Here is a 22217-nt window from a genome sequence, read left to right on the forward strand (position 1 = left end):
AACCCGAGGTACCACTGTATAAGCTAAACAAGCTATAGCTTAGGGCCCCAATATCTTGCCCCCCCCAAAAAGGGGGGGGAAACCTGGATATACATTTCTGAAACATAAAAAACAAATGAAATAAAACCTACATACAGCAACAGTGTTTTGTTTTGTGTAGGCTCCTGTGATGTAAGTCATGGGCCCCGCCTGCTAGCCTGCTCCCTAAAATATCACTGGTTCGCTCATTTCTATATATAGGGTGCCCACAATCTGCATGTGCAAATGGCTTTAGATACCTATTAGGTCCATAAATTACATATAGCAGTGGTCAGCAAACTTTTTCAGCCTTGGGGCGGTCCACCGTCCCTCAGACCTTGTGGGGGCAGGACTATATTTTTTTGGGGGGATGAACGAATTCCTGTGCCCCACAAATAATCCAGAGATGCATTTATAAAAGGACGCATTCTACTCATGTAAAAACACACTGATTCCCGGACTGTCCGTGGGCCAGAGTTAGAAGGCAAATGGGCCGCATCCAGCCCAGGGGCCTTAGTTTGCCTATCCCTTCCTTATACTGTATTTTTCGCTCTATAGGACACACCTTGTTTTAGAGGGGGAGAACAAGGGGGAAAAATTATCCCCCTCTCTGCCCAGTATCCCTTCAACGAAGCGGCAGGAGGCGCTGCGCAGAGAGGGGGAGATTCCCCCCCCCTTGTTCTCCCCCTCTAAACAAGGTGCCGTTCAAGATGCGTTCAGTCGCCTTCAGGCAGCTACCTTGGAAGCCGACCCCTCTCACTCTCCAGGCTTCAGTGAAGGCAACCCGAAGCTGGAGTTCCCGCTGCGCTCCGGAGGCTTCGGGTTCCCTTCAACCTGCTCTTTGGGGCTGGCAGGGGGAAACCCACCGCCAGCCTCAAAGAGCAGGTCGGGGAGCAGCGGAAAGGCGCGCAGCCTTCCCGCTGCTCCGCGAGCTTCGCGGGGCTGCCGGGGAAGCCCGGGTTACCCACCCCCCAGCCCCAAAGAGCAAAGAAGCCAAGACAGCGAGTGGGATGCATCTTGGCTTCTGCCATAGCTGCGTTCAACCTCTCCAGCTGGGAGAGGGTGCACGCGGCTATGGCAATACCCCCACCTCCCGCAAAAGCCCACAGAAGCCGCACACCCTTTAAGGAGCGTGCAGCTCCTGCGGACTTTTCTACAAGGAGGGAGAAGGGATTGACTAGCCGCGTCAGTCCCTTATCCCTCCTGAGGAAAAGCCCGCAAGAGCCGCGCAGAGATTGTGTGTGGTTCTTGGGGGCTTTTCCCGCCTGCCTCCCCCCTGCATTCGCTCCATAAGACGCACACACATTTCCCCTTACTTTTTAGGAGGGGAAAAGTGCGTCTTATGGAGCGAAAAATACAGTAGCATATATTCAGCACAAAAAACAGGGACAATTTGTTGTTGTCAAAGGACAGCTGGACATACAAAAGGTCCTGTTACCTTCAGTAGCTTAGGCCCTCGTCAAACCTAAATCCGGCCCTGGACCTACCTCACAGGGTTGTTGTGAGAAATGGGGAGCAGGAGAACCCATTTCCCTTGGGAGGTAAAGGTGGCTTATAAATGTACTAAATAAATAAACCACGGAACCAGATCATGTCCAAAAGGACCTGCAGGTTGGTGGTTGTGCATCAATTGGACGCTCACAAAATAGTCGCCACCTGTATTGATTGCCTTCAAGTCTTTCCGCTATACTTGGCACCCTCTTCCTGCCACAACATTGTGATACTTCACAGAGCATCAGTGATACCCATTGTGCCTGCCTCTGATTCTACTTCTCTTGTTTTCTCTTTTGATCCTTTAGGTTTTTATATAATAGAATGGGATATTGGAGCGATTGGTCCGTTCCAATCCTTGTTTCAACGGCAGCTGGTTTCACGTACATCACAGCATTATTGGTAAGTTTACTTTTTAAATTTTTTTTAAAAAATACTTTTCAAATTTGTACATTTCACCGATTTTACAGTCATTTTGACATTTATAAAGCTTGATTTCCTTCCCCCTCTTTCTGCGGTTGCTTCAATTTATTTTTTAATATCCTTTGCATATGCCAATTAACTTAATTTGCTCATTTATCCATCTTCTTTAAATATATGCTCTTGTGAAACAGCAGGTTGTTACAATAATCCTGCCAGTGTTTTTTGTTTACAATTTATCTGTAAATATTCAATAAGGAATCAAGATAAACTTTTTGTAAACAACTTTTGTAAAAGTTGGGCAAGACTGACCAATTGCCTTGACTTGGTGGAAGGAAGTTAGTTTCCTGGATTCCTAATCAGTTCTCTCTCTCTCTCTCTCTCTCTCTCTCTCTCTCTCTCTCTCTCTCTCTCTCTCTCCCCTTTCCAACTTGTTTCCCTTTCAGATTTTAGCACTATGTCACATAGCAGTAGGACAGCAAATGAATCTACACTGGATCCACAAGGTAAGGCACCTTTCGATATACAGTGCTGTGGGGAAAAAAATTGGGTTGGCTTTTGCAGCCCAATTCTCCGGTGTCCCCTAAGTCCGTTAATCGGTCGGAGAAAAATGAGTGGAAGCAGGAACCAGTAGAAGGAAAGAAAGGCAGATCTTCAGTTGCATGGCAAGACCCCAAGCCCACCCCATCTCTAGATAACGAAACACACGGACACCAATATTTTGGGCTGATGGGATAAATAAGGCCACAACTTTATTGGCTACAGATGTGAGCAGTACTGGCTTAGGCACTGGAACTGAACCGACTATATCTGACTTCTGCCCGTCATGCAGGTAGTATTATAAGGGTCAACCGCTAGTAAAGTCAGCCCTTTTGATGTACATCAGGGGTCGGCAGCCTAAGGCCCATGGGCCACAAGCGGACTGCAGCTGATTGGCAAGCGATGGAGAGGGGGATAAGGGACTCTAGCGATAAAGGAGGCTGTCTGGGAGGGGGGAGGTAAAGACAGCAAACTTGGAAGGAGAGGAGACAGGAAGACTAAAACAAGCAATGAGGAGAGAAGTTAGAAGAAAAGGAGGAGCAAAAAAAAACTGCTCCAGCTAAGGAAAAGACACTAAGGCAAACAAGAGGGAAGGGAGTGTTGAAAGGAAGCAGCTGATCTGCAAGCGATCGGGAGGGAGATAAGGGAAGCTAGCGATAAAGGAGGCTGTCTGGGAGGAGGGAGGTAAAAGCACATGGATCCTCAGGATTTTTGCATTGGGTCACCCCAAATTCACCATCAGATCACATAGCATGTCCATGGCTACAGCCTGCACCCCCAAAAAATCACACATCCACTGTTTCATGGGGCCGCAATTACGCAAAAACATGGTTACAAAGCAGGGATCCACATGGATCCTCAGGATTTTTGCATTGGGCTACCCCAAACTCACCGTCAAATCACATATCATGTCTGTGGCCACAGCATGAACCACAAAAATCATATATCCACTGTTTCGTTCAGAATATATTTTTTCCTTGTTTTCCTCCTCTAAAAACTAGCTGCGTCTTATGGTCAGGTGTGCCCTATGGAGCGGAAAATACAGTACTCTGGTTGGCCTCTCTTGTTTTCTCCTACCGATAGCGAACCCACTTAAGGACTCTATACGGGCTCCGGAATACCCCATAAGGGAAAGGGAGCAGTTTTTCTTACAACAGCTGTGAGGGTTGCTGTGTTGGAGCGTGTGGCGTGGCTTAAAAGTGCTCCGCGACTCTTACGTTGAAGAAAGTTGCGTGGGCAGAACTTCGCAAACCCACAGTCACTTTTTTCGCACAGATCCTGTTAGTTTGACAGGAGAAATTTGAAACCTACAAAATCTTGTGCTGCCTTCGGTTTTACTTTGCTCCCCCGCCGCCCTAGCCCAAACTGGCTCATTCTTTCTTGCTTCCGATTCATTCCTCTCCGAATGAAACCGCGTTGGCTTCGCAACAGGAACCCGGGTCGCAGCGGTAGATGAGATAAAGGAATAGCTTGGCTATTGCTTCCTTTTAGTCTTATGCGTGATGGGGGGGGGGGAGCAGCAGGAGAGAGAGATTCTCCAGTACGTGTGCTGCGCTGCGCCCTTCCAGCGATTGCAATCTATGGCGAAGTGAATCTCATTACGTTACGCCCGTCACAGTGAAATGTGTTATTAGTGCTTTGCCATTCAAGCTCCTTTTGAGACCCTCTACATGGGTCAGTTCCGGGGATTAATCTAAATCCCTTTTTTAAGAAAAGAAAAGAGAAGGGGAGAGACAATCCCATCAGCCTGTATCTCCTCCTCTGCCCGCGACGAAGAAAAACCCAGCGAAATGGAGAGCTTTCTGCTTCAAACTTAGCCCTGGCTCTTGAAACAGGATTGTGGCTCTGCTCGCTTAGTTAACAGCTTAATATTTGCAGAGCTGGAAGGGACCTGAGGGTCATCCAGCCCAACCCCTCAGTTTAAAGCTACGGTTTAATTGTCAAAAGCAGATGTTTGTGAAGTTGAGGGCGGGCTGGCCTTCCACGCTGGCTCGACTCCTTTCTCGGATACAAAGAGTGCCTGAGCTTTGATTAGAGCTTTCTCTCAGCACCAGAGGGAAGAAATACAATAAAATCTCTGGCCTTTTCTTGTGTTTCAGATTGGGTTGATAACCACCTTGATAACGACCGTTGTCACCATGTGCTCTATAGCCCAGCTATGGGATGATGAGTGGAGCATGGTTGCCATATCCTTGCAGGTAAGTGTCATGGCAGAAGGCAGGAGCCAAGCACAGCTCTTCTGCCCTCCCTAAATAGCCCTCCGGATCAGGGCCAGATTTAGGTTTGCTGAGGCCCTAAGCTACTGAAGGTAACGGGGCCCTTTCAATGACCAGCTGCCCTTTGTCAACAACAATGGTCCCTGTTTTTTGTGTTGAATACAGTGGTGCCCTGCAAGACGAACGCCTCGCAAGACGGAAAACCCGCTAGACGAAAGGGTTTTCCGTTTTGGAGGTGCTTCGCAAAACGAATTTCCCTATGGGCTTGCTTCGCAAGACGAAAATGTCTTGCGAGTTCCTGCGGGTTTTTTCCCCCTTTCCCCCCCTTTCCCTAAGCCCTAAGCTGCTTATCAGCTGATCCGCTGATAAGCCGCTTATCAGCTGATCCGCTAAAAGCCGCTAAACCGCTAATAGCGCTAATCCGCTAAGCTGTCAATGGGCTTGCTTCGCAAGACGAAAAAACCGCTATACGAAGAGCCTCACGGAACGGATTAATTTCGTCTTGCGAGGCACCATTGTACTTCTGGGTTTCGGAGGTCGCGCATGCGCAGAAGACTAACTCACGCTTTGTACATGCGCAGAAGCACCGAATCGCTACCCGCGCATGCGCAGATGTGCCTTTGCAGTTTGCGAACGCTGTGGGTTGCGCATGTGCATCCCACACGGATCATGTTTGCAACCCGAGCAACCACTGTATGTAAATCCGGCACTGCTCCGGACTTTCCTGCGCCACGGCCTTCGTTGGTACCGCTCTGTACTCCAGCGCGTTGGCCTGGCCAGAGATGTGTCCTTGAGCTGTGAAATGGAATCATGGAATTGTAGAGTTGGTAGGGAACCCATTGGGTCATCTAGACCAACCCCAGCCTGATTGGATGAAGGCAGACTCAGAGCAACAGATCCTGCAGAGACGTCAAATCAAAGTTAGAAGGGACTTTGGAGGCCAGCTCCCTGATCATTGAAGGTTTCAGTTGCAGCAGCCCAGGCAAATAGCCTCCAAGCATCTGCTGAAATTCCCCCACTGATTGACAGCCAACCGCCTCCTGTGGCAGGCAGGCCCCTAGTTTCTATTGAAATCTGCTTCCTTGTCGTTTTTCAACACTTTTCATTTTGTGGAATCATAGAATCATACAGCACATTGCAGTAGTCCAAGCAGGAGATAACTAGAGCATGCGCCACTCTGGCCAGACAGTCTGCGGGCAGGGAGGGTCTCATCCTGCATACCAGATGGAGCTGCTAGACAGCTGCCCTGGACACAGAATTGGCCTGCCCCTCCATGGACAGCTGTGAGTCCAGAATTATTCCCAGGCTGCGCACCTGGTCCTTCAGTGGCACAGTTACCCCATTCAGGACCAGGGAGTCCCCCACACTTGCCCGCCCCCTGTCCCCCCAAAACAGTACTTCTGGCTTGTCAGGATTCAACCTCAATCTGTTAACCGCCATCCATGAATGATCTATTTTAGGCTTCCCCAAGTGTTTAGGCTCTCCAACTGTTTAGGACTACAACTCCCATCATCAGCTCCTCCCAATGGGAGTCACAGTCCAAAACAGCTGGTTAGAGGAGCCTCAACTGATTAGATGGCTTTTTGTGACACTCCTGCAGTTGAGCAACAGGTACCCTTTACATACAGCTGCATTGTATGTAGCTGGAAGGGACCCCTGGGGTCATCTAGTCCAACCCCCTTCAGTGCAGGAACCGCAGCTAAATCACATTGTGATTCCTGCATGACTTTTCTTACTGCTTTCATTGGCTATATAGCAGGGATGTCCAACAGGTTGATCACAATCTTCTGGTAGAACCCCGCAAAGTTTTGGTAGTGAGTAACATCACTAGATCACTGCCAGTTTTTAATTCTGAAAGTAAATCGCAGTCTCTTGAGAGTTGGCCACCCCTACTATATAGCAAACGTATTTGCGTACTTCACTGCTCCCTGCTCTCTTTTTCCTAGGCAACAGCGCCTTTTCTGCACATAGGAGCCCTTGCGGCTGTCACGGCCCTGTCTTGGTTGGTGTCTGGGCAGTTTGCAAGAGCCGAAAGAGCCAGTAAGTAGTTGCTTGTTTCTTTCTCGTCACTGAGGGCAAGATTTGTGTAACAGTGCTGTGTGTTGGGTGGAGGGGGCTGAGCCCAGGGTTTGAACCCTGGTTGGCGAATCCTGGTTAAAGCTAACCATGGCTTACTGTTCTCCTTCCTGCAGGCATGAACCTCACCATGGTTAGGATTAAGCTGGGGAGGGGCTTAACTTGGTGCTTGAATGCTGGTTGGTGGATCCTGGTTAAAGCTAACCATAGTTTACTGTTCTCATTCCTGCAGACATGAACTTCCCCATGGTTAGCATTGAGGGATGAGGTGGGGCTTAACTTGGGGGTGGGTTGAACCCTGGTTGGTGGATCCTGGTTAAAGCTAACCATGGTTTACTGTTCTTCTCAGGCATTGACTTCACCATGGTTAGCATTAAGACGGGATGGGGTGGGGCTTAACTTGAGGTTTGAACCCTGGTTGGTGAATCCTGGTTAAAGCTAACCATGGTTTACTGTTCTCCTTCCTGCAGGCATGAACTTCACCATGGTTAGCATTAAGACGGGATGGGGTGGGGCTTAACTTGGGGCTTGAATCCTGGTTGGCAGATCCTGGTTAAAGCTAACCATCGTTCATAGTGCTCCTTTTTGCAGAAGTGGCTACACTGTGGTTAGCACTGAGACAGAATGGGAGAATTTGCATTTGTGGAGGGAAGGAAAGTCTGGGAGCCTGCAGCTTGCTCCCAGCTGGCTAGCAATTGTGGTTTGATAGGAGAAAGCAAGTGCAATCCCGGGTCGGGACATGACATGACCTGCTCACACAGAGATTAGAGCAACGTGGGAGTACCCAGACTGTGTGCATTGGCAATTTTTTTGGCTTAGTGCAAACATGACCTTCTTCTTTATTTTATCATAGCTTTCCCTCCATTGTTGTGAAGCTAAATTCAGTGCTTTTGTAAGACAAACACAGACCAGAATGGTCCTTCAAAATACCGCTCAGCAGGTGGAGTCTTTGCGTGGCATGGCTCCCTAGAACACCTGTACACCTGTATTTACCTGTGTGTTTAGGGATGAGAATTGTCTGCCTTCCACTCAGACAGTGCTTCCCCCCCACACCCCCGCAAAATGTTTAGGGGTACTCTCATTCTGACTAAAGAAAATCACCATTTTATAGTTCAAATTGGGGAAAATAAATACAGTGGAGGGACGCGGGTGGCACTGTGGGTTAAACCACAGAGCCTAGGACTTGCTGATCAGAAGGTCGGTGGTTCGAATCCCCGCAACCGGGTGAGCTCCCGTTGTTCAGTCCCTGCTCCTGCCAACCTAGCAGTTCAAAAGCACGTCATGTGCAAGTAGATAAATAGGTACCGCTCTGGCGGGAAGGTAAACGGCATTTCTGTGCGCTGCTCTGGTTCGCCAGAAGCGGCTTAGTCATGCTGGCCACAGGACACGGAAGCTGAACGCCGGCTCCCTCGGCGCTGCAACCCCAGAGTCGTCCGTGACTGGACCTAATGGTCAGGGGTCCCTTTACCTAAATACAGTAAATGGACAAAAGTACAAAGATTCACAAAATGTTTAGGGGTATGCGTACCCCTGTGTCCCACCCCCCAGAAAAAAAGCCCTGCACTCGGATATCTGACTTCTAAAGGTCCTTGCGAGGAGGAAGGCTGAACCTTGGAGAAAGCATTAATGATTTTCGACAAGTCAATTCCCTAAATGTTCTGTGTGCGTGATACTATTCTGAGAGAATGAGAGAGAGAGAGAGAGTGATTTGATTGATTTGATTGATTTGATTGATTTGATTGATTCTGTTTTTATGCTGCTTTTCATTCAAATGCATCTCAAAGCAGCTTACAAACAATAAATAACACTAACAGAACAGAACATCAGAAATCCCAGAACAGATAGCTCAGTTAGTAGAGCATAGCTCAACATAAAAAAAACGAAGATCATGGCCACTGGTCCCATCACCTCCTGGCAAATAGAAGGGGAAGAAATGGAGGCAGTGAGTGATTTTACTTTCTTGGGCTCCATGATCACTGCAGATAGTGACAGCAGTCACGAAATTAAAACATGCCTGCTTCTTGGGAGAAAAGCAATGACAAACCTAGACAGCATCTTAAAAAGCAGAGACATCACCTTGCCAACAAAGGTCCGTCTAATTAAAGCTATGGTTTTCCCAGTAGTGATGTATGGAAGTGAGAGCTGGACCCTAAAGAAGGCTGATCGCCGAAGAATGGATGCTTTTGAATTATGGTGCTGGAGGAGACTCTTGAGAGTCCCATGGACTGCAAGAAGATCAAACCTATAAACTCTGAAGGAAATCAGCCCTGAGTGCTCACTGGAAGGACAGATCCTGAAGCTGAGGCTCCAATACTTTGGCCACCTCATGAGAAGAGAAGACTCCCTGGAAAAGACCCTGATGTTGGGAAAGATGGAGGGCACAAGGAGAAGGGGACGACAGAGGACGAGATGGTTGGATAGTGTTCTCGAAGCTACCAACATGAGTTTGACCAAACTGCGGGAGGCAGTGGAAGACAGAAGTGCCTGGCATGCTCTGGTCCAGGGGGTCACGAAGAGTCAGACATGACTAAATGACTAAACATCAACAACAAGAACAAGACTCTTGACCTCAGGGTCATGCGTTTGAGTCCCACGGTGGGCTAAAAATTCCTGGAAGTTTGATTACATGACCCTCATGGTCCCTTCCAGCTCTACAATTCTGTGATTCTATGCCATGCAGCATAAGTCACATAAAATAATTAACAAACCATCAATAAAACCACTACAATTTGTAGAATGTTATTAACGAAAATACGCTAAACATCGCAGCTGCAGCAAAATTCATGTTATATGATGAACAAATCGATACGGCACTTACAATCTATAAAACAATATTAACAGCTTTAGCAAAATAGCAACTAAGAAAAATAAGCCAAGTAGATAGAAGAGTCGGCGAAGAGTTTCTGGTTCTTGTGGAACTGGGAAAGTGTTTTTCTTTCTGTTTTTGCTATTTATTTTGCATTTTTCTTTTTGCGGCTCTTTCTGTTTTGTTTTTGTGACTGTGTGGAACCCAGTTCAGCTCCTGATAGATCGATTGATTGTGTGACCGCAGTGCATTCTTTATTGCTTTCATTTTATGGATTAACGGTCTTGTTAGATAGTAAAATCCATGTTAAATTGCTGTTTTTGTTGAAATTTGCAGTGTCCCGTGCACAGCGGAATGATGAGGAATACGTGCCAACATGCTCTATATTGCTTTATTTACATTTCAAAGCTGGTAGGTTACAGAAAAACATCTTGCCTCTGCCGGAGCAGAGAATGCATCCTCTCTCCTCTGAAGCACGGAGAGAATCAACACTGAGAGAACAGTGAAAAACAGGAAACCAGTGTACGTCACATCCAGTCTCCCTTTCCCGTGGGAAAACCCAACAGCAATTGACTGTGGAATGTAAACACCTGTCTCGTGACAAGCACTTCGCTGCACAGTGAAGAGAGCAGAAACCAACATCCTCCCTCTTTCTGTGAACATCACTGGGCAGCGTGTTCGTACAATATCAGTACAAACCCAACTTCTGCACATAGGTACAGTGTTGATCCCTTGATACAATCTTGGACAATACATCAGCAGGAATTTCATTACCTGGCATATAGGACACCGTTACGAGTCCCTTCTGAATACGTTCCCTAGCATGTTGCAACTTCAATTGCAAGTGCTTCGTGCTTTGCTTACAACCTTCAGAATTCAGCAAAGCCAAACATGCTTTGTTGTCCTGGTAAACCTGGATTGGACATTTGACAGGAATTTTCATGTCTTTGCACAATTGTAACAACCATTCACAATCCTTAAGTGAATAAGACAGTGCATTCAGTTCAGCTTCACAAGTACTTAAGCTAACTGTTGTTTGCTTCTTGCATGACCAATCAAATAGACCCTGATTGTACATATAGCAAACTCCAGACGTGCTTTTCCTGTCTGTAGTGTCACTTCCAAAACTTGCATCTGCAAATATCTCAAGACCACCAGACTTCTGATTGTTAAATCTCAGTCTGTAATGCATAGTGCCTTTCAAATACCGCACTATGCGTTTCAGAGCTTTCCAATCCTTAACAGTAGGATTGTTGACTTGTCTGCTTAGCAAATTACAGCTAACAGCAATGTCTGGTCTTGAACATCTGGCAATGAAGTTTAGCTTGCCTAGCACACTTCTGTACAGTGTTGTGTCAGAAAATGTTTCTTCAGTGTCATCTACCTGATAACCTGTTGTCATCGGTGTGTCTACAGGGTTAGCATCCATCAGGTTTAGTTTGCTTAACACATCAGCAATTTTCCGTGACTGGTGTACTAGAATGTTACCATCTTGATCTCTCTCTATTTCCAGAGATAGGTAGTTGTTTACCTCACCAAGATCTTTCATGTCAAAGTGTTCTTTCAGTTGAGCTAGGGCGTTATTGTACATTGTGACATCTTTCCAAAAGAATAATAAATCATCAACATAAAACAAACAATACAGTTTCTTTTGCCCCTCCTCTTTGACAAATACACATGGATCAGCTTTCCCTTGCTTAAAACCTAGAGAAAACAATACCTCAGTGAGTTTTGTGTGCCAACATCGTGCACTTTGTTTGAGACCATAAAGGGACTTTTTCAGAGCACAAACAAATCCCTGTTTTACCTGTACGCCATCAGGTGGAAGCATATAAAGTGATTCATCTAGAGATCCGTACAGAAAAGCTGTATTCACATCATGGTGACTAATGTGTAGATTCTCCTCTGCAGCTAGCTTGAGCATAAGCCTAATGCTCTCATACCTCACTGTGGGTGAGTAGGTCTCGTGATAGTCTTCACCTGGTACCTGTGCAAAACCTCTGGCTACCAATCTGGCTTTGTGTCTGACTATCTTGCCATTTTGATCAGTCTTCGCTTTGAAGACCCATTTGCTTCCAAGCAGTTTCATTCCTGGAACTACTGGAACAAGGTCCCATGTTTTGTTCCTTTCCAAGGAATCAAGCTCAGCCTTCATGGCATTTAACCATGGCTTAGCTTCCTTTGAATCCAAATCCTGGATTTCTTGGAAACTTGAAGGTTCAAATACCTTCTTGGAGCTTTTAACAGCTGTTACTGCTATCTTAGCAAACTCATCAGCAAATCTCTTTGGAGGTCTACCTTTTGTGGCTCTTTGTGACCTGCGAATTAGCCTTAGGTCTTCAACACTCTCCTCTTCCTTCTTGGGAGAAAAGTGGCCTATTGTGAACAATGGTTCCTCCAATTCTACATCAGAACTTTCAGAGGGTCGCATAGAGGCTTTCGCACTCTTGAAATCCTCTGAATCACCTGATTCAGTTTCAGACTCAGAATCAGAACCTTCATCAGTGGGTGTGGGTTGCTGTGGTTGCTTTTGACTATTCTCAGTCTCATCACTGTCATCAGGGTAACATTGGAAAATTCCCACATTCTCCCCCCACTTGGCATTGTACTCAACACTTCTTGTGAGCTTAATAGTCTTAGAGTCAGTCATCCTTATTCTGTAAGAACCTTTCTGATAACCTAGAAAAATACCATGCAAACCACGCTTGTCTAACTTGGAGTTTTGTGGTGAGTGAACCCACATGTCAGAACCAAAAATTCTCATGTGTTTGATGTATGGCTTCTTGCCAAACATCTTTTCATAGGGGGTACAACCAATCGCTGAAGATAACCTGCGATTATAACTGTAAGTGAAACATGAGAGAGCTTCGGCCCAATAACTCTCTGGAAGATTTGCATCATGTAGCAAGGTTTTTAACCCTTGAAGCAATGTTTGATTTGCCCGTTCCGCAAGTCCATTCTGCCATGGCGAGCGAGGACTAGACAAATCGTGTTGAATTCCTTTCTCAGTCAGAAAAGCTTCAAACTGCTGAGAAGTGAATTCTCCCCCGCGATCTGTGAAAAGAATTTTTACCTTCTTACCATGCACATTTTCCAACCAAGCACAGAATTCATTGAACCTAGGAAAAGCCTCTGATTTCTGCTTGAGATTGTACACATAAATATACCTGGAAAATGCATCAATGAGAACCATGAAGTACCTATTTCCTCCCAAAGAGGGCGCTAGTGGTCCAACCAAATCAGCATGAACAATTTGGTATGGTTCTGTAGCTTGCCTACTAGACACCTTACCTTTCGCAGCCATTTTCACCTTGTTTGCTGCGCATGCCTTGCACTTCATGTGGTACCTGCAGGGTTTAATAGTCATACCTTCAACCAAGGCAGGCATTTTAGATACTGCCTCAAAATCCAAATGACCAAATTTTCGGGGAAAATCATGAATACATTCTGCATGCAAACTTTTGTTAGAACCTGCAATGCAACAAGTGTCATCCTGCACAACATCATCATAATACAAAACATATAAACGATCAACATATTCAGCATACAATACATAATCATTTTTCTTTGTGATGATGCACCTTTTGTTCTTAAAGGAAACGTCAATTTTCCGCTCATTTAGCTGTCCAACGCTGAGCAGATTATGTTTAGCATCTGGCACATAAAGTACATTCTGTATCGATAAGTCCAAACTGTGAAGAACAACAGTTCCGTAGCCTTTACTGGGGATTGTGTGGTCATCCGCCTGGTGAATCGCACCTTCCTGCGGTGTAAAAGACACGAACAGTCACTTATCGTTGCACATGTGGTGCGTTGCCGCTGAATCAACAACGAAGAAAGATCTAGACGTCTTCTGGACCTCTGCAACTTTTGGAGTGAAGCGTGAGACCATTGCCTTGGGCTGCGTTGTCCTGGACACTGGACCTCTGCCTTTGCCTCGGCCTTTTCCACGCGATGAGCTTTCGCTGCGCTGCTCTGTTTTGGCCCTGGGATATTTGCATTCCCTCTTCATATGGCCAAGACGTCCACACGAGTAGCATTTCACTGCCTTCAAAGCTTTGGCGCCATCTGGTGGTTCCACTGCACTCTGGGATGACGACTGTGAAGTCTCCCCCTTACCCATGCAGCTATCACCCTGGCGGTTTGCTTCATTCTGAATCATGGCAGTATCACAGGCTACTCTGAGCTGAGCATGTGGCTGATTGGCTTCAGATTCCCCACTTGCCTCAGCAGCTAGCCATCATGACTCTGGCATTAGCCTTCTGCGTCATCTCTGCTGCTTTAAACAAGCTGCTTTATATAAGCTGCATCTCTGCTGCTTCAAGCCTCATTCCAAAGGCAAGTTCAAAAGTGCTTTTTTTTCTCTCTGCTGCCTTAAATAGTGCTGCGTCACTATTTTCTGCAGCTGCTTTACTCCAAGAGCACTTTTATAAGTTACTTTCGATTTCCCCAGCATAGGAATCCGATCCTTTTATCCTTTGCCTGTGCCCGGCAAACGGACATAAAAGTTCAAAGTCCAGCCATAAAGCCATTAATTAGATGCTGGCAGGCTGCCCGGAGCAGTAGCACATACCTCATCAATCATCCTGACGCGCAGAGATAGCGTCCGATCCGTCCTTCTGTATTCCGATCCTTTCGCCGGCATTCAGATGACTGCGTCTTTCTGGGCCGATAACCAGGAATGTTGAAATTTGCAGTGTCCCGTGCACAGCGGAATGATGAGGAATACGTGCCAACATGCTCTATATTGCTTTATTTACATTTCAAAGCTGGTAGGTTACAGAAAAACATCTTGCCTCTGCCGGAGCAGAGAATGCATCCTCTCTCCTCTGAAGCACGGAGAGAATCAACACTGAGAGAACAGTGAAAAACAGGAAACCAGTGTACGTCACATCCAGTCTCCCTTTCCCGTGGGAAAACCCAACAGCAATTGACTGTGGAATGTAAACACCTGTCTCGTGACAAGCACTTCGCTGCACAGTGAAGAGAGCAGAAACCAACAGTTTTAGGGGTTGTTCTTAAAAGTCTGGAACGGATTAATCCGTTTTGCATTACTTTCTATGGGAAAAGCACCCCCTGGTTTCAGAACTGTCTTCCGGAACGGATTAAGTTTGAGAACCAAGGTACCACTGTAGTATTCCGAAATAGCTGGAGGGCACCAGAATGGGGAAGGCTGCTCTGTGAACTTCCTGAATGTCTTGGGAACAGCCTCTCCTCCCTCCTTTTCCTGGGTCCCTGTTCACCATCTCTCATTCTCTCTCTCTCTCTCTCTCTCTCTCTCTCTCTCTCTCTCTCGTCTGTTTGCCTCTTCCTGCAGCCTCCCAGTTGCTGACGTTTGGAGCCTACTTTGCGGTGGTCCTGGCTCTGTACCTCATCCCCCTCACAGTCTATTCCCCTTGCATCATGGAGAAGAAGGACCTCGGCCCCAAGCCTGCCATTATTGGACACCGGGGAGTGCCAATGGTAGGATCCCCTTCTTATGACTCCGCCCCCCCGTCATCTATTTTTTAAAAAATATAAATTACCGTATTTTTTGCTTTATAAGACTCACTTTTTCCCTCCTAAAAAGTAAGGGGAAATGTGTGTGCGTCTTATGGAACGAATGCAGGCTGCGCAGCTATCCCAGAAGCCAGAACAGCAAGAGGGATTGCTGCTTTCACTGCACAGCGATCCCTCTTGCTGTTCTGGCTTCTGAGATTCAGAATATTTTTGTCCTTGTTTTCCTCCTCCAAAAACTAGGTGCGTCTTGTGGTCTGGTGCGTCTTATAGAGCGAAAAATACGGTAGTCTCCACCCCCATCATTCTACCCAGACACTAAGGTCCAGTGCCGAGGGCCTTCTGGAGTTGGGCCTCAGCTGAACAATGGGAGTGGAGACTGTTAAGTTGTGGGTGAACATATCAGACGACACAGCGATTCTTCAAATAGCTCTTGTTTATTCACAGGCCAGGACAGAACTGAACTGAAGGGCTCTGTCAGCCTGCTTATATAGAGCTCCAGTACCACGTTACTGTAACAACTTTCTAAAACTATCCAATCACTGAACGTCACTTTCGATCCTTCATTTGCATAACTATCTACAATATCCTCCTGCTGGCCCAGGGTGAGAACTTCAGTACATAACAGAGACGCTCCTTCGTAGGAGATGCTTCTGAATGCCAGTTGCAGGAGAGGACAGTTGCTCACATATGTCGGTTCCTCTCCTGCCAGCATCAGTCAAGCGGTTCAGTAAAGGAAGGCAAAATGTGTTTGCCTGGGCTCTCTTAGACAGCTGGAACATAGTGATAGAACAGCCTCTCTCAAACACATATCACCTCCTAGTCTTACAAAAAATAAACCTTTTTAAAAAATAAATGTCTGGTCTTGCTTCTGGAATCCTTCCTCCTAGCCAAGAGTGTTTACTTTTGAACCTCGTCGTCATTTTAATGCCCTCTGCCCAAGGCTTTCTGTTAAGAGCAGCTAATTTGCACACTAATACTTGTTGATCTTTGGCTCAGAATGAACATATGTTCCGCAAAGAGGAATTTGTTTTGGCAGCTGTTGCTGTGCCAGGAAGGAGTCAACGGCCTAATTAAAAATCTAAAGATGTCTCATTCCCCAGAATAGAGGGTGTATGTGCTGGAGAGAGATATTTTTCTTCCACCTTGAAGGTAAAGATGAAAAAGGCTCAAAAGTAAATGAGGGGACATGAATCTGGCGTAACAGGATCGCCCCCTTTAGGATCCAAAAATCTTCATTCGTTAGGTCAAGATGTCTTTTGCAGAGAGAAGGCAAAATAAAAGCTGAGAGCCAGGATAAGAGAGGCAGCTTCTAGGCAGTGATTGCAGCTTTGATAAATTCTAATAATAATACTAATATGAATCAAACAGGTAACAGCAAATTTGTTGTCGTTTAGTCGTGTCCGACTCTTCGTGACCCCCTGGACCAGAGCACGCCAGGCCCTCCTGTCTTCCACTGCCTCCCGCAGTTTGGTCAAACTCATGCTGGTAGCTTCGACAACACTGTCCAACCATCTCATCCTCTTACAGATAGGTAGCCGTGTTGGTCTGCCATAGTCAAAACAAAATAAAAGAAAAATGAGATAAGAATCCAATGTCGGATTTATGTCTGTTTATCCTTTGGCGGATATCCTGATGTCGGATTTATGTCCGTTTATCCTTTGGCGTAAGGTTTGGCCTGTTTGTCCAATATATTGATTGTCCAATATATTGTCCAATATATTGGCCTGTTTGTCCAATACATTGTTTGTCCAATATATTGATCAATATATTGGACAAACAGGCCAAACCTTACGCCAAAGGATAAATGGACATAAATCCGACATCAGGAATCACAAGACAGAGAAACCAGTAGGAGAACACTTCAATCTCCCAGCACATTCTATACAAGATCTCAAAGTAGCTGTTCTATTACAAAGGAATTTCAGAAATAGACTAGAAAGAGAAGCTGCTGAATTGCAACTTATTACCAAACTTAAAACCATGGAGAGACCTGGTCTGAACAAAGACATTGGATTCTTATCTCATTATACATGACAAAGCCATTTTTCACTTCTCACCCCTTGCTTTTTCCTGTAAGACCTATTGCAGTCGTTAAGAGTCGTCAACAGGCTCATCACAGCTATCTGCCAATCACCCAATCCCACCACCCTTCTGAGTAATACCCCTCCCCACCTTCTCACTATATAGAAGGGTCTGGTGACTTCCGTTTCAGTGTATCTGAAGAAGTGTGCATGCACACGAAAGCTCATACCTAGAACTAACTTAGTTGGTCTTTAAGGTGCTACTGGAAGGAATTTTTTTCTTTTATTTTGTTTCATCTCGTCCTCTGTCGTCCCCTTGTGCCCTCAACCCCTCCCAACATCAGGATCTTTTCCAGGGAGTCTTCTCTTCTTATGAGGTGGCCACAGTATTGGAGCCTCAGCTTCAGGATCTGTCCTTCCAGTGAGCACTCAGGGCTGATTTCCTCAGAATTGATCGGTTTGATCTTCTTGCAGTCCATGGGACTCTCAAGGGTCTCCTCCAGCACCAGAATTCAAAAGCATCAATTCTTTGGCAACCAGCCTTCTATATGGTCCAGCTCTCACTTCCATAAAAGGTAAAGGTAAAGGTACCCCTGCCCGTACGGGCCAGTCTTGACAGACTCTGGGGTTGTGCGCCCATCTCACTTAAGAGGCCAGGGGCCAGCGCTGTCCGGAGACACTTCCGGGTCACGTGGCCAGCGTGACATCGCTGCTCTGGCGAGCCAGAGCCGCACACGGAAACGCCGTTTACCTTCCCGCTGGTAAGCGGTCCCTATTTATCTACTTGCACCCGGAGGTGCTTTCGAACTGCTAGGTTGGCAGGCGCTGGGACCGAGCAGCGGGAGCGCACCCCGTCGCGGGGATTCGAACCGCCGACCTTTCGATCGGCAAGTCCTAGGCGCTGAGGCTTTAACCCACAGCGCCACCTGCGTCCCTTCCTCTCACTTCCATACATCACAGCAAATTTAGGATGTGCAATTAAAAGTGGATCAGGTGCACTTGCAGGGAAATAATACTTTCTTTGGCCTGTCCTGAATCTTCCAATAATAATTAATAATAATAATAATAATAATAATAATAATAATAATAATAATAATAATTGGAAGGGACCCGGGTCATCTAGTCCAACCCTCTGCAGTGCAGGAATCTTTTCCCCAACGTGGCGCTCGAACCCACAGCCCTGAGATTAAGAGCCTTGCGTTCTCTCTACCAACTGAGCTGTCTGTTACGAGAGCAAAAGGAAAAATCCTTTTCTCTACCTCTGCCCATAATTCCCATCCCATCTCCTCTTCTTCGCCTTTTTCTCTAGAGGAATTACGGTTTCCGGGACTGAAATGGGTGTTAATTCGTAAGTTCTTCTTCAGCGTAGCCGCGCTTCTTCTCAGCAGGTTGGAAGGAAAGCCCCTCTGCCGCCCCTCTGATCCATAATTTAACAGACGGTTTGGTCTTCCTTTTAAACATTGCAAATCTCTTCCTTCCGGAATCAAGGTTTTTAAGAGCTCTTTTAAACCAGAAAGGACAATCCCCAGGTTTCAAAGCCTTTCTCATCCTTTGTTTTATCTTTTTGGTAGAAGCCTCTTCCTCTGCAGTGGATTAAAAGGCTCATTTCCTGCTTAGGCAAGTCACTCCTATTTTAGCTTCTTCCCCAATTTGACCTTTAGATCGGATTTTGTATTTTTTCAAAATAAAAAAAATCCAATATTAAATGTCACTCTTGAATCTTTTAACGTGAGGGGAAGCAAGTTGGAAACATCATTGTTCCAGAGATGTATTTTTCCTGTGGGTCATAACTAGCCGGCTCACGATTATTATTATTATTATTATTATTATTATTATTATTTTAACACCTACTAAATACAATGCCTCAAACCGACAAATGCTATTATGCCCTCCTGAAAAGTGAATGCCAATACAATCTGAGGGCATTTCTTCTTCTTCTTTAGCGATCCCTTGTATCAAGTAAGATTGTCTTCCATAGACACAGTTTTAACAATGGGTCCGTAAGTGACTGTGGAGGCCAATTCTGGATCCACACGTCCTTCCACAGTGGGGACATAGGTTTCTGGGCGGGAGTTGATCACGGTGAGGGTTTGCCAAGCGTGCCTTCCTCTTAGCACGTTTCACTCTTGCGCCCTGGGTTCGAGTGTCTTCAAAGCCCCTGACACCTTTGGGAAAGGCTGTTCTCCAACTGGAGCGCTCGCAGGCCAGTGTTTCCCAATTGTTGGTGTTTACACTTTCTTTTTTGAGAGAGTCTTGAAACATCTTTTGTTGACCACCAGCATGACGCTTTCCATTTTTAATTCGGAACAGAGTAGTTGCTTTGGAAGACGATAATCAGGCATCCACACAACATGACCAGTCCAACGAAGTACAATGGTACCTCGGGTTACATACGCTTCAGGTTACAGACTCCGCTAACTCAGAAATAGTACCTCGGGTTAAGAACTTTGCTTCAGGATGAGAACAGAAATCATACTCCGGTGGCGTGGCAGCAGCAGGAGGCCCCATTAGCTAAAGTGGTGCTTCAGGTTAAGAACAGTTTCAGGTTATGAACGGACCTCCGGAACGAATTAAGTACTTAACCCGAGGTACCACTGTATTATCAGATAAAATAAGGTTACCAGATTTTTTTTCTTTTTTAATATATAATATTTATTCAAATTTTGAAAATTACAAAAAAGAACAATAAAAAAGAAAAATAACAAAGACATAAAAAATACACACAAACAATTAAAAAAAACAGATCGGACCTTTACATAGCTTTCTTTCCTTTGCTTATTTCCTTGACCTCCTCTCACCTCCCTTTTTTGTATTCTAGTTCAGTTAGATGTTTCAGCAAATCCTTTCCAGCTTTGTTTTTATCCTAATAATTTATCTTAATATACTGTAATTCTCGTCTTTCACCAATTAATAAATCAATTTTAACCTAATCCTTTATATCATTTCTGCTAAAACCACATTGCTTCATTCCAACAACCTTCTAACATTCCTTAATTTTACAATGTTTCTGTAAATAAACTTTGAATGGTTACCAGATTTTTTTTCAATGAATCCCTGGACACTTTAAATAAATACATACATACTACGTTCGGGACATTGATGCTGCAGCAATGGCGGTGGCAGAGGGGCAGCCGCTACCTTGACCTCAACTGCCATGTTTCCCCTTCGCCGAGAGTGGCGGTGGCAGCGAGACTTGGGCAGCGTGATGCCTCCCTTCCCATCGGAGCAGCCCCAATCCCATTCCTACTTGCGTGCAAGCAGGAGGGTGCGTGGATCCCTCAGCTGGGAAGGGAGGCTTCCCCTTGCCTAACTGAGAGATCTCTGCCCCCTCCTGCTTGCACGCAAGCTCTGATAGGCAGCGTGAAGCCTCCCTTCACAGCTGAGTTGCTGGGCTCAGGGAAGGTGGAGGCAGCCCGGATCTGCATCTGAGAGCCCCTGCACCACCATCCGATGGGGACTTCCGAGCAGCTCCTGAAGCCAGCCAGAACCAACTGCTGTAGGCTGCTGAGATTGCCGCTGCTGCGTTTCCCAGGGACATTAGATGAAATCCGGGGACATTAATTTGTCCGGGGACTAATTCGCAAATCCGGGGACTGTCCCTGGGAAACCGAGACTTCTGGTAACCGTATGCTGCCAAATGCCAGGGAAAACAGAAATGCCTTTCCTTGGCACCTAAATGTTGGTGCCAAGGCTCATCTATCTGTGGACAGCAGTCCACAGTCGTGGAGCCACCACCCAGAAGACCCTGTCCTGTGTTGTCACTCTCCACACCCCCCATGAATGCGGACACACAGAGATGGGTCTCTGATGATGGGTGCAGGGTCTGGGTAGGTTCCTGCAGAGAGAGGCAGTTCCAAAGGTATTGACGTCCCAAGTCTCATCACGCTTCATATATTTAGACCAGCACTTCAAACTGAGCCTGGAAATTAATCTCTAGCTGGGACGGGATAAGATTTTACCTGATCGGACCTCCTGCTTCTAGACCACAAACCGGCTGCAGAATTCTTCAGCGGCTGCCATTTTTCAACCAACTAATTGCCATTTTATTAATAATAAAGATAATGGTAATAATACTACCTAATAATTACTTATTTTTATCTAAACAATTTATCTACCGCTCAACCACGGTCGCCTGTAGGCAGCGGACAACAAATGCAACGTGGAAAAATTAGTTAAAGTGAGCTGGGAGCCAGTGTGGTGTAGTGGTTAAGAGCAGTGGACTCGTAATCTGGTGAACCGGGTTCGATTCCCCGCTCCTCCACATGCAGCTGCTGGGTGACCTTGGGCTAGTCACACTTCTCTGAAGTCTCTCAGCCCCACTCACCTCACAGAGTGTTTGTTGTGGGGGAGGAAGGGAAAGAGAATGTTAGCCGCTTTGAGACTCCTTAGGGTAGTGATAAAGCAGGATATCAAATCCAAAGTCTTCTTCTTCCTCTTCTTCTTCTTCTTCTTCTTAAAGTCAGACTTCAATGATGCGTCTTCCTGTTAATCATTTGTTCATCCCCCTACTTCACTGTAATTCCTGCATCACTTTCCTAACAGCAAAAAGTTCATTTTTTAAAATAGAAAAAAGCACGTTTATTGTATGAGTCGACAGAGCACTTTAATCCACTTTAATTTTGCAGACCTCTTTTTCCTTCCGTAAAAGAGTGTCCGTCTGGGGGGCACCCACAGCATTCCCGCAAAGCACCCTTTTATAGAAAAATTTGTGCCATGTTCTTGAGGGTTCCATTAATATATATTTTTTTCTGGTAGCCTCCATCTGTTTCCAGCAGCAAAACATCCAACAGACTTTTGATCTCCTCAAATTAATCTCCTCCGTATTCTAGAGATTCTCATTTGGCAGCCCGATCCCTTTCTGTGTCCAATGCTATTTTAAACACATTTGGATAGTCGATGTTGGCATTTTAACTGACTGCTCTATCTCTTGTACGCTGTCCGGTTTGGCAGCTTGCTTAGATGAATAAATGATATTGTTTGTTCATCTTTTTCTCCTTCCCAGATGGCACCTGAAAACACTCTGATGTCCTTCCAGAAAGCGGTGGAGCAGAAACTCTACGGAGTGCAGGCAGATGTGGTCATAAGGCGAGTGCCTCTCTCTGCTCTCAGGTGCAGAGTTGAATTGTAGAG

At 46.0% G+C, this 22217-nt stretch overlaps 1 protein-coding gene across 2 annotated transcripts in view; it reads left to right on the top strand.

The window, feature by feature from the left end:
- Nucleotides 1-22217, top strand: part of GDPD5 (glycerophosphodiester phosphodiesterase domain containing 5) — a 183609-nt gene that overhangs the window by 133549 nt on the left and 27843 nt on the right. For both annotated transcript variants that reach the window (XM_079973809.1, XM_079973810.1), the window contains exons 4-9: nucleotides 1818-1911; nucleotides 2376-2435; nucleotides 4569-4667; nucleotides 6632-6725; nucleotides 14885-15030; nucleotides 22090-22172. In XM_079973809.1, the coding sequence (XP_079829935.1) occupies nucleotides 1818-1911; nucleotides 2376-2435; nucleotides 4569-4667; nucleotides 6632-6725; nucleotides 14885-15030; nucleotides 22090-22172 (576 nt within the window). The remainder of the gene's footprint in view (nucleotides 1-1817; nucleotides 1912-2375; nucleotides 2436-4568; nucleotides 4668-6631; nucleotides 6726-14884; nucleotides 15031-22089; nucleotides 22173-22217) is intronic.

Source organism: Podarcis cretensis (genome assembly GCF_951804945.1).
Source record: "Podarcis cretensis genome assembly, chromosome: 4".
NCBI classification, from domain to species: Eukaryota; Metazoa; Chordata; class Lepidosauria; order Squamata; family Lacertidae; genus Podarcis; species Podarcis cretensis.